The sequence below is a fragment of the Balaenoptera borealis genome (genome assembly GCF_965194805.1).
Source record: "Balaenoptera borealis genome assembly, chromosome: 4".
Lineage (NCBI taxonomy): Eukaryota > Metazoa > Chordata > Mammalia > Artiodactyla > Balaenopteridae > Balaenoptera > Balaenoptera borealis.
The window spans coordinates 97,928,070-97,941,329 of record NC_138861.1 but is presented as its reverse complement, the minus strand read 5'-3'; the positions used below and the strand labels follow the sequence as shown (position 1 = coordinate 97,941,329).

Below are 13,260 nucleotides of genomic sequence, written 5' to 3'. Positions count from 1 at the left end.
AACGTCATGAAAAAACTGGATCTCATTTGTAGGAATCAAATGAACTTTCTGATTTGAGTTATTAAATATGATATTAAACCTTCTTAGTGGCTTTATTGAATGTGCATATAGTCTCTTGTTAAACCATAGCTAAAAAATCTGTTTATATATACTGACTACATTTTGAGTAAACAGCATTTATAAAATTAGATTATTGCTAGATCAGCCAGGTTGAAAAATAAAACTTAAGTTTGGACTTGATTTCTTCTGATTGCTTCTGGGAGATAGATTGGCATAGCAACATGAATGTGAATTTTAGAGTTGGACGTATGAGAGGGAATATCTGACCAACCTCTTTCAGTCTCAGATGCATTATGTTGAACAGATTAATGCTTAAATGTCCATGAGCCTCAATCTCCTCACCTGTAAAAGGAGGCAACTAGTCAGTCTTATGAGTGGTAAATCAGGATAAAATAAAATACCATTAAGTCCCTAGCATGATTCTTGGCCTATTGTTAACAAATGTTAGCCCCAGTACCACCCCCTTCCTCCAGCAATATTTTACAAAAATGTTCCATAGAACAAGTGTTGAAATTCCAGCTAGAGGGTCTAGATTGAAGTCCTAGTTCTTTTCTCATATTGCGTGTTTTCTTTGGTCAGTCACTTGACCACAGAGTGTCAGTTTTCTCCTCTGTAAAATGGCGTTATGAAAAATTAAATGAGATAATGAGTAAGTGTTACAGACCTAGGCTTTTATTCTTTCCTTTATTATCTAATGTATTTATATCTTGCCTTGTTTCCCAGTGATTAACATCATTCTTTATGTGCAAGGGAGGAACTGTACTTCAGGAACATTAACCTGATAGTCCAGAGTTTATTTGGAGGAACAGAGTGTAGGAAACAATGTGGGTTTCCTTCCAGGAGGTTGTAGCATATATAGAGCCTTTGAAAGGTTTTAAGCTGGAGGGGGAAGGGTCGGGGGTTGCACTAAAGCAGTAAAATGATCAGTTTTAAAGATGGTTGTGGCTACAGTGATTTCATTGGACCAGGGCCCTTGTTTCTGTTCTTCCTTAGTATTTTCCCACCTACCCTGGTAGAATTCTTTCTTGTATTCAATTATGCCACCATTACCAGCTTTCTGAAGAGTGACCTACATTTTGTAATCTGTATTCCCTACAACCTGCAATAAATCTAAATCTCAGGAATATGTAATTTTTCTGATAGTGGACCTAAAAAGTTTTCATCAGTTGAATCTACCCTTTCAAACAGGGAATAATTTCTCTTTCTCTTTAGCACGTACTTTTTAGCTCTAGCTGGGAAACTTTGTCGTCTTCCATTCCTTGTCTATTAACCTTTGCACGAGCTGTCCCACAAACCCAAAGTATAGCAAACCTCTCCCAGCTACTTTCTTTCCTTGGAAGCCCCTTTTATTGCTTGCTTTTATTAAAAGTTTCCTATCAAGTCATCCTAAAGTAATGTTAACTGCTTTATGATATAAATGTATGTGTATTACTGATAATTTTTCAGTTTTACTTCCTTTGTGTAGGTTGAGTATTCGTTCGTTCTTGTGACTATAGAGTGCCAAACTTGAAGCAGAAGTAGAGTGAATTCTTAGACTTAAAATGTGATACATAGACTTCTTACTGTATCATTTAAATAATGAAGTGTTTTTAATGTTTTTATGTAAGAAAGGTGGAGTGGGGTGAGGAGGAAGGAGGAATCAGGTAAGCTGTCAAGGCAATCAGAGAGAAGCACGAAAACCTGATAGTTAGCCATGGATCTGTTCATTTATCTGCATGCTCTTCATAGAAGTAAGCTTTAGAAACTAACTTTTTACAGTTTAATGACTTCCATGGAATTAAAATGATTCAGTAATATTAACACCAGAAGGGGCATTGTTTGAAGGAATCCCTGTTGTGTCTATTAATGAGTTCCCTTTTATGCAGGTGTGTGGGTGGTTTCCAGCTCTCATTCAACAAAGAATAGAATAGTTGGTCAGAGGTGAACCTGGCACCTACCAAGTATTCAGACCTGTCTTTTAGGTTGTTTTCATTCCTTGAGAAGAAAACTGAAGAATCAGTTGGGGGTAAAGAGATTTGTGGGCTTTGGATAGATCTCTATAAAGCAAGGGCTGTCACTCTGACCACTAAGCATGTACTCCTCCTCATTCACATGAGGGTCATATTAAAAATGACAGTGTTACGTGGTAGTAGCAGTAGCTGCTTTGTTTTTCTTAGCTGTGGCAGCAGTTAACACAGCGCACTCACTAGTGGCTTAACATACCAACACTTAAGTCCTTATTTTTTGTTTTTGTTTTTAAGTCATTGAAATTATGAAACTATCATTCAAATGGAAGCATTATAGTTCTTCGGAACCATTATGATCTCAAAAGGAAAGGAGAATGATACAGATACACTGGCTGAGGTGTTTTGAGGTGCATCGAAGTGTTCCAGCCTGTGGCTTACCTTAACATGTTCTTGAAGTACCATGGCGTGGATTAAAAGGTATGCTTTAGAAATCTTCCAGTGGCCCCAAGGTCATGCGTAGAGTGAACACTCATGGTTCTATATTTAATTATTGCATATTTTAAGATATTTTAATATTTAGATTGCAGATGTGGTTATGGATTTATGGCAAAAGTATTTTGTGTTGTAAAAAAAACATGTATCACAAGCTTGTTGAGTGATTTTTTTCCCCCCCTTTTTGAGATATGGTTATAGGAGGCACTAGGGTAGATATTTTTGCTAGATTTTAATAGTAATGGGCTATAGTTTCTTTCACGAAATAGTTTAGGGATTATTCATATGTTAGTCTGTAATTATCTTTCTGGTTTACATCATAGACTAGTTTCTCTGTAGTGCTGTCATTTCATGGTAGCCTGAACAGGAAATAATTGGATACAGTTCTTCAGTTGGAGTATTAATTTGACCAAACGAAATAATTTTTACTTGGACCATTTATAGTTTGTGCTTGTTTTTGTCTTTTACAAAGAATTTTTACTGAGAGGAAAATGAGTGATTCTTTACTAATACTGTGATTGTTGTCTCTTCACCACCATATGTATACAGTTAATCTTTCATGTGTTTGTGGTATGTAGTCCCACTGTTACTTGTGGTTGCTAGTAGTGGTAATTCTAGGCTTCATATTACCCACTTAACCATCAAAAATCTTTAAGGTTTTTATGTTCATAACATTTTATTTGAGTGATGTAGTCAAAACCATTTCTTAATGATTGGAAACCTTGGAAACCTCCTAATTTTGTACTGTTTGCTTGCTACTGAATGTTTTCTTGGGGTAGTGGAAGTGAATCAACCACTAGAATGTTGAGTTCATAATGTTACATCGGGTTCAAAATTCTTTATCTTTTAGGTAATGAAGGAAAATATGTTGGGAAGATAGATGTTTAAATCATGGATATATAAATGTAATAGAAATACGTTGCTGTGGCCTGTAATTTTTATCATTTAGTCTACCTTATGTTAAGATCCTTTTGATGTGTCAGCAGTTAAATTATTAATGGAATTTAGTTATTAAACCTAAGACAAAACTGCTTTTTATTAAATTCTGGTCTATAATGACAGTGAATCAAGTTTCGAGGTGAAGTCAGCTGCCTATTAACCAAGGTCAACCAGGTATTTTATGTCCAATATAACAGTGTCTACTCTCCAAAAAGATCTTTTCTTTGCTTGGAGATGCATTGGTATTTGATACATTGTTTACAAAATATATTTCTCCATAATATTTGCCACTTCAACTTAAAAAAAAAAATCTCTTTTTAGGGTAGTACTTGGGCATCTGTTTGTTTTGTTTTAATGCCACAGAGGATTCTTGATGCACAGCCAGATTTGGGAACTCCTTTCTCTTTGGAAGAGTTTATAACTTAGTGGTTAAGAGCTTAGATTCTGTGGCCAACTGATCTGTGTTTCAAATCTGGCACTACTTTTTTTGTTTTGACAGGTTGAAAGAATGATCTGGAAAAAAAATAAACTTGTGTATTAAAAATATAATACCGTAATTATATATTGCATTATATATGTGTGTGTATATGTATGTATATATACACACACACATATATGTAAATAAATTCCATACACATTTAGTGTAGGATTGAGCATGCAAGAAGCCAGTGTTAGATTAACAGTGATGATGATGATTTATTTTTTATTTTTTATTTTAAATTTATTTTATTTTATTTATTTTTGGCTGCGTTAGGTCTTTGTTGCTGCCCGCGGGCTTTCTCTAGTTGCGGCGAGTGACACTTCATTGTGGTGTGCGGGCTTCTCATTGAGGTGGCTTCTTGTTGCAGAGCACGGGCTCTAAGCGCGTGGGCTTCAGTAGTTGTGGCTCGCGGGCTCTAGAGCACAGGCTCAGTAGTTGTGGCGCACAGGCTTAGTTGCTCCGCAGCATGTGGGATCTTCCCGGACCAGGGCTCGAACCCATGTCCCTTGCATTGGCAGGTGGATTCCCAACCACCGCGCCACCAGGGAAGCCCAATGATGATTATTAAATGCCAGATCAGGAACCTCTTTTTTGTGGGGTGAGATGCTATTACATTATTTCTTTTCCTGAATCTTATACTTTCTTCTATGATCTTCCTAGAGTTAAATAAACAATCACTCTAATGTTTTCAATTCTTTGAGCTTTTTCTCATCAGTGAAAGAAGGTGGCCCCTAGAGACTGGTAATTTATCTCTGGTCCTCTTATCCTGCTAGGTCGATTTGTGTGTCTTCTAAAGCTGTGTTTTTCAAATTGCAGGTTTCAACCCATTCATTAGTGGGTCAAGAACACGATTTAGTTGGTTAAGAACTCGATTTAGTGGGGGTTACGATCAGCATTAAGACATGTATTGTAATAGAAAATAAAATCAGTGCAGTGAATGTAGGAAAGAGCATTTTTTAAAAAAACTTGTTTCATTTTTTTAAAAAAGCTGAAATAAACAAGATACATGCACATTTATGTGTATGTTGCTTGGATCGTTTTGGTTCCACTAAGTGTATGCCTCCCATAGTCACAGATGTCCCTGAGATGTGGTATTAGGTTTATATTGTTTTTCCTTGCTGAGAAAAAGTGACCAGGATAGGTTCCAGTCTGTGGCTTCTAATGGTATGACATACTCTCTATATCATCTTCAAGGATCTCCCTACCATGCTTTGCATTTGAAGTGAAGTTTATTTCAGGGGAATATCTAAGGAGCAGGGAGAAAAGGGGAACATAATAGCAGCAGCTGTTGAGTGACATTAACTAAGGATATTTTATCAAGTAGAGTAATCTAGTAAACTGCCCCTTGGCATGCATTCTGTTAATGTGTTAATCAACTCATAGACCAGTGGTTTTCAAACTGCCAGTGGTAGCCCATTCTGGAGTCAGTTTAATAAGTTTCTGCCCTCCCCTACTCCCCCCCCACCCTGCAAATTATATGAAGCAGAAAAGAACAGAATAGGAAATGTCATGAATGGATCATATGATATAGTTCTGTAAAACTCTTGTTTTGAGGGTATGTATATATACTGCATTGCAGACCTAAGTTCTGGTAATGATCAACTGGGAAACTGTATGGCACTCAGCCTTATAAATCTGTATTGCCAAACTGACCTCAGCCAGAGAAGACTTCAGATACCTAAAACAGGATTGTTAGCTCAGTAGTTTTCTCTCTGACAGTAGGAAACAGTTAGCTATGAAACCTTGTTTTTGTTTTTTGTTGTGTTATTTGGGGGGTGTGTGTGTGTGTGTTTTCTTGCTTGCCCTCGTAAATATTTAAAGGCTCATAGGTAAGAAATTTATAATATTTCCTAGTTGTGAAGGAATTTACTTTCTTTGCATTGATGAAAATGACCCATGCAATTAAAAAAGTACAAAAAAACTGATGATACATACTAAAATCCACCCACTTCATTTTCCCATTCCTTATATCTTAGGACTTTTTCATATACCAGGTGCTTCTTTACTTCAGAAGGTAAATATAAAAGTTTAATGTTGCAAAAAAAAATTAACCTTAAATTAGATATGTCACAAATATTTAAGGTAGCCGAATGTTAGAACTTCTGTTTTTGTGAGGATTTTGATAATATTTAAAATTTTATTTTTCTTGGATTAGTGCCTCTGCCTATTCCAGTGTCCTTATAACAGCAGAGATTTGCTTTACAGATATATTGAAGATGATCACAGAGTTTCTGGTGAATATTTTTTAAAAAATAAAGCTTCAGAGTAGGACAGTATCAGCATATTCATGTTTTAAGATTGTGTTTGAAATACAGTTTCCTCCTTCCTAGAAAACAATACGAGAATGAAGATTTCTGGTAAATTGTTTCACAACAATGGAATTTGTACATTAGTTTTCTACACTTGGGAGTTGAACAATGGATAAAATCTTTGCCAAAATAAGAGGCCAAAAGATAATAAGTACAATTCATGTTTCTCTGCAAGTTCTTGGAAATTGAGTCAAAAACATATAGTTCCTGCTCTGAATTGGGTATGATGTATTAAACCTAGAAATTATCTTTTGGAATTACAGAAGGTAGGTAAAGAAATCCCACCTCCCTCCCGCCCCGTGGGTTAACTGCCTTCATGATGGTGGCTTGTCTTTGCGTCAGTGCGTAAAGACATACTGTTGCTAGTGATGCGGGCAGGGAGCAAGGGCCTGTGGATTCAGAGAATAGTAGAGTTGAATCCCTTTTTTCTATTACTGTTTCCCCAAGTGCCCCTCCCACCCCCACCCCAACCTGGTCTTCTCCCAGACTGTCCAACCTTTTCTCCTCTTATCAGTAGCACTGCTTAGCTTTTCATCATTATTTCAGTTATATTTACTTCCAGCGTCATCACTTTCTGCCTCATGCTGCTTATCCTGTTGAGTGCAAGGTTTTGTGTTGTCATCTTGTGGCATTTGTTTGTGCACAACTGTGTTCCTTTTACTTTGGTTATCATAACACACAAGAGCAGCTTGTCATCTTTTTCTTTCAAAGATTTTTCCTCCTAAAGCGTAGTTTATTTTTTTATTTTAAAAAATATTTATTGATTTATTTGGCTGTGCCGGGTCTTAGTTGTGGCAGGCGGGATCTTAGTTGTTGCTAGCGGGATCTTTTGTTAGTTGCAGCATGCGGGATCTTTAGTTGCGGCACATGGGATCTAGTTCCCTGACCAGGGATTGAACCTGGGCCCCCTGCACTGGGAGCACGGAGTCTTAGCCACTGGACCACCAGGGAAGTTCCTGAAGTGTAGTTTAGGAAGAAACTAAACTACCTTCTAGTTTAGTTGACCAAGAACTGAGAGTACTGACCGGAGGCAGCACCCCAACCGCACATCTACAATTAGAAGAAAGAGCATGTTATAAATTACTGGGTCAGCTATTAGATATGGCTCCAGTATACTTTTGGTTACTGAAAACAAGTCAAAAACACCCTCTAAGAATGAAGATTAGATTATTTGAGAGTATTTTAAAAGATGTTTTAGATTCTGAAGATAACAAAGTTTAAAAAATCTTTTACGTATATGGTAGTATTGTTAGAATTAGGCACTTTCTCAAACTAATTTGTATTTCATTACTTTGAAAAATAATACTGTTTTGCATTTTTATGGGATCTGGGATATCTATTAAAAGAATACTTTAGAACCCATCTCCAGTATGAACCTAATTGAAAAGTGGTATATGCTGTGTCAGTAATTGTCATGAAAATCAGGGAATCTCTTTCTTTTGAAAAATACAGTGAAGTCAGTTGATCTTGTACTATTGAATGGTTAGGGACTTATGAGGAGTGTAGGTAGTTGAGCAGGAAAATGTGCATGCATTCTTTCTTTGAAATGCCAAACTTGTCACTTCAATGAGAAGTACAGCTTTCATTATGGAGACCATATCTTATGTAGCCAGGTTCCTACACCTCAGAATGAGTGAGCTCTGTGAGGCTCTGAGAGCTGATGAAGAGGGAACGGCAGTTAAAATCATGCATCTTTAACAGACCTCCACAAGTTTTTGGGTGTTGCTTTAACAATTATCAGATCAACATACAATCTTGAAAGATAATGACTGAAAATGTGCTAGTTTAGCAGACAGTGGTCAGGAAGGGCAACTGCCTCCTTCCCCCTGCCCCTTAATTATTTGTTATAAGGAATCCTGGGGCTTCCTGGGGTGGGGAGATAGGACAGAAAACACTTTCAAAGCATTTACTTTGAGTGCTTTTGTGTTTTATCACAGCAATGGGTGGGTGAAGGTGATTAATAATGTACATACAAGTGCTGGTGATAGCAGCTAGATTAATTGTGTGCATGAAATTTAACTTTATTAGAATTCCTTTATTGTTGAAATTCCTGTGGAAAAAGTACTCTGTGAGAAATTCTAGCCTAGGGGCAGGGATAGGGCAGAGGCAGGTAACATAAATATGTAAAACAGGTGTGACTTGGAACAGGTAGAATCCACTGAAAGCATTCACTTTTGAAATAAAAGCTGTAGCTTCCTCTGCAGGGAGCCAGTTTCCAATCCTACCCCTCCCCAACCCCCACCCCTCTACATTATACAGATTTTTATTTTGTTGACTCCTGTATCCCCAGCCCCAGGACAGTGACTAGTCATAGCAGGTACTCAGTAAATATTTCTCCAGTTGCGGCGAGTGGGGGCCACTCTTCGTTGTGGTGCGTGGGCTTCTCATTGCGGTGGCTTCTCTTGTTGCAGAGCATAGGCTCTAGGTGCGCGGGCTCAGTAGTTGTGGCACGCGGGCCCAGCAGTTGTGGCTCACAGGCTCTAGAGCGCAGGCTCAGTAGTTGTGGTGCACGGGCTTAGTTGCTCCACAGCATGTGGGATCCTCCCGGACCAGGGTTCGAACCCGTGTCCCTTGCATTGGCAGGCGGATTCTTAACCACTGTGCCACCAGGGAAGTCCCTAGATTTTTAAGACATGCATCTGTCCTGTCATGGCAGAACATGCCATTCTTTTATTAACTAACCTCTTAATTTACAAATAGAATGAGTGGATATGTAAGGAGGTAGTCTTACTTTTTAAAAATTTTTATTTATTTATTATTTTATTTTAAAAAATTTTATTTATATATTTTTGGCTGCGTTGGGTCTTCTTTGCTGCGCAGGCTTTCTCTAGCTGTGGTGACGGGGGCTTCTTTTGTTGCGGAGCATGGGCTCTAGGCGCGTGGGCTTCAGTAGTTGTGGCTCATGGGCTCTAGAGCACAGGCTCCATAGTTGTGGTGCACGGGCTTAGTTGCTCCACGGCATGTGGGATCTTTCTGGACCAGGGATCGAACCCATGTCCCCTGCATTGGCAGGTGGACTCTTAACCACTGTGCCACCAGGGAAGTCCCTAGTCTTACCTTAATTGTACAGTTTTGTCGTCAGTTAGCTCTTTTGTGAGTTGGGGTTTGTAAGTCTAAAGGCTGAGAAAATCTGAGTGCATAATAGCTAACATTTAGTGGGTATTGCACTTACAAAATGCCCCTTTTCAAGTGTTTTACAGGTATTAACTCGATCTTCACACAGCTCTCCAAGTTGTTACAGTTAACTTTCCTATTTTACAGACGTGGAGACTGAAGAAACTCTAGAATAACTATGAAAGGGCTGGAGTGTTTTCTTTGTTAGAAAGTCCTGAACTTTGGGGGAGTAAAACTTGGAAATAGTTTACACAATAATTCAACATATTTTTCTCACAGTGGTAGATATCCAAGTGTGAGATTTTTTTATAGAGAAAGACGTTTGTGATCTGTGCTCATATCCCACAGAAGAAAAGCTTTGTATTTGAACAAAAACATTTCCATATTAGGTATTGACCAGATTTGGTTTGTTAGGAGGTGGAACGTTGCCCTTTTATGGCCACTAGACACTCCATTGCTCTCTTTGTCTTTTCAACTTGGTAGCCTCTGACACTTCCTCAAGCAATCTTTTTTTCCTCTTCCATCTTTTTTACTGCTCTCTTACGCTGCAGTGTTCTCTCTTCTTCTTTCCTACCTCTCAGCCCTCTCTCTCCCTCATTTACATGCAACCTAAATGAATAAGAACATTAGCTCTACATTCTTACTGTTTAGAGTAATATGTGAATGTGCTTTTTTTTTTAACATCTTTATTGGAGTACAATTGCTTTACAATGATGTGTTAGTTTCTGCTGTATAACAAAATGAATCAGCTGTACATATACATATATCCCCATATCTCCTCCCTTTTGCGTCTCCCTCCCACACTCCTTATCCCACCCCTCTAGGTGGACACAGAGCACTGAGCTGATCTCCCTGTGCTATGCGGCTGCTTCCCACTAGCTGTTTATTTTACATTTGGTAATGTATATATGTCCATGCTACTCTCTCACTTCATCTTAGCTTACCCTTCCTCCTCCCTGTGTCCTCAAGTCCAGTGAATGTGCTTTTGAGTCCGAGAACCTGGCAAGCCAAGTGAGAAATGAGGATGCTATGAAAACAGCATAGAATGTAGGTCCTAGGAAGTTGTCCAAAAGTGAAGAGGGCCGACTCAGGACAAAATAATATTCCTCTTTCAGAATAAACAGTCGTTGAGTATAATGGCCAGACAAGTAGGATTAATTTCTTGAGAGGAATACTGGAAACAAACCAAGGCATTGATGGATATCCAGGAAAACAGTCAGCAATTAGAATGACCCCCCTTTGACTTTGATTTTCATTCCAGAGTTCAAATTTATTCTTAGAATTAAGGATTTAACTTCAGTCTTAAACTATCCTTCATACCTAAGAGCTACTACCATTTTAAAAGCCCAGGAAGTTAATTTGTTAATGGCATCATTATTATTGTCTTACACATAATGGATCTTATATTAGTACTTGCTTATTGTTATTGTAGTAAAAAATTGCCTGCGTGAAATTGCTGAAGACTTACACCTGGTGTATGCAAGTTTTCCTAGCAATTAGTTTTAGACTCAACAAAATTACATGAAAAAACATAAACTTCTAAGGACCTCTTTTCAGCTGTATTGTTTGTAGCCCCATTTAAATCTTGATACTACTTCCTAATAGAATCTGTCAACAACATGGATTATCACTTTTTTGAAGTGTCAGCATGCCACATTAAACTACACTGCTGTTGTAGAGTGAGTAACAGTAATTACCTATAGCATGGTATCTTTGCAGGGCATTCTCTATGGGAAAAGTAGACAGTTTCATTAGGGTGAGGAAATTAATCATCATTTTAGCTCTTTGGACTTGGTAAAATAGTTAATTCCTTTTTCTCCTCATTATAAAATTTGTGAAGTTAGTATGGACTCGTTTGGTGGACCATTTATAATTTTCTCCTCCACTGTAGAAAATAACTTTTTAGACAATTCAGATCAGTTTGTTCATAATCATTTGTTTATTCAAAATAGTTGGTCTAAATAATATTATAGTTTAAGAGCTACGATTTCATGACAGTTCTTTGTTTTGTTATCCTTTTTTTAACAGATGACTTGCTATTGTCATGGTTCATTCATTTAGTGAGCACACACTGTGTACAGAATTGCATTTGAAAACTTAATATTTTATGCAGTTGAGTCAGCTTTAATTATGAACAGTACATGCTTATAGCATTGGGCATATTTCTCTAATGTACACTTCTGCCATTAAAAAAAAAATTTGTCCAGCATAAAAGTTACGGCCTAAAAAATCCCCTGTGCATCTTCAGTTTATTATGGAAACAGGTTGGCATTTTCTTCATTACTGGGATACTTACAATTCTTTAAAGGCTCTAGATTTGACTAATTCCTAGAGCTGTTAACACAGTCAGATTTTCCTGGTTTATTTAAATGTGGCATCGTTCTGTATTCTCTAGTTGGATTACTACAGCGTTTCATCCTTGAGAATCAGCAGTTTTGGTTTGCTGAGAAATAGTTTACAGGTTAAGAAGTGATTTTTCTGAAACATTTAAATAAATTTTCGTATGATAGGTGGTTTGTTTAATGGAAAAAAGCAAATAGAAATTAATTTATAAGTGAATTGGGGAAAAAACAATTGTTTTGCGAAGGCAAAGAAAAGTGGTTTAAAGACTAGACTATGGCTTCCTTATATATTTATATGTAATCTTCAACCTTAGTATGATCAGTGTGTAATCAGAAACAGGGGAAAGTCCTATCTTGTGACTTTTTGAGCTTCAGTTTTCCCTTCCAAGTTTGAAATAATGCCTATCAGAATTGTTAATGAGAGTTAAATGAGAGCATATATAAGCAGATATATTCTGTTTGTTTTTATGTGCTTGTCTGTTTTACTGCATGAGGCCTGTTTAGGATCCTATGGATATAAAAGTTGTAATAAGAGCTTCATCTAACCTTATGGAATCAGGGAGTGGAGATGTAGAAGATAATTTGGGAATGCAGCTGATAGCATTTGTCAATGAATTGCTTGTGATGGAAGGCAAGAATGAGGGGAAGAGGTCAGTAATACTAGTACTGTAGAGAAGAGAGACCACCATGTCTTTAGGGAACATGCATGTGTAGAAGTTGGTAAGAAAGGAATGTTAAGAATTAGCTGCTGCAATGGAGCAGCTCATCTTTAAAGAAAACCTGTGCCCTCCTATTTTCTAGTTAGACAACGCATGTTAGGGCAGTTGACTAGCCAGTTAACTAGTAAATTTGCAGTTTGCATAATTTGAATTTATAGCACAGCAAAATAACCAAGTAAATATATAGCATGAATGTCCCAAACTGTGACAGTTAAGTCTACACCTGCTAAGAGTATAGACTTGTTTTCCTCATTGCTGCTATCAAATCCCAAGGCTTTTGCCTCCTGTTCTAGTGTTTTACTACTATAATTTACTCATGGTCTATACTTGCAATCACTTTATGGTGATTCTCAATTCAGAATCTTTCTTTTGCCTGTGCCGAGCCAAGGCTCCTCAGATGGTTGTTGAAGTATTAGGCTGCCTGTTGTACCACCCAAGGCAAAGCAGTATGCTGTCAGATTTTGTACCATCAACCTCCGTGCCCGTGTTGTGTATTCCCCTTGCAGAGCCCCATGGCCTCCTTGTGAGGCTTGCGTGAGCAGATGCTAGCTGCTGGGCCTGTCTTTTTGGTCCTAGCAGTGTATGAAAGCACGACAGGTTAATGGCTCAGATAAGGTTTGGCAGAAAAGCCATTCTTTAAGCTTTGAATTGTGGTTAAGACCACTTCTTCAGAGTGGTTTTTGGCTTTACCACAAATGTAGGTTTGATCGTTATAACATGATGTGATAACAGAAAGTTAAGTTACGGTTCAAAAGAAATGTATTGTTTTGGGTATAAACACTCAAGCAGAAAGGCATTTCCTTATTCATGCAGTGGTGTTATAAAAAACGTTCTGGAAATCTTTTCTTCCCTATTCTG

At 37.7% G+C, this 13,260-nt stretch overlaps 1 protein-coding gene across 5 annotated transcripts in view; it reads left to right on the top strand.

Moving 5' to 3' along the window:
* LOC309627373 (recombining binding protein suppressor of hairless) overlaps nucleotides 1-13,260 on the top strand; it is a 120,115-nt gene that overhangs the window by 40,540 nt on the left and 66,315 nt on the right. Inside the window, exon 2 of one of the 5 annotated variants that reach the window (XM_082389268.1) lies at nucleotides 2,301-2,483. The exons of the other annotated variants lie outside the window; for them this stretch is intronic. Coding sequence (XP_082245394.1) covers nucleotides 2,467-2,483 — 17 coding nt within the window. The 5' untranslated portion in view covers nucleotides 2,301-2,466. The remainder of the gene's footprint in view (nucleotides 1-2,300; nucleotides 2,484-13,260) is intronic. 5 annotated transcript variants of the gene reach the window in all.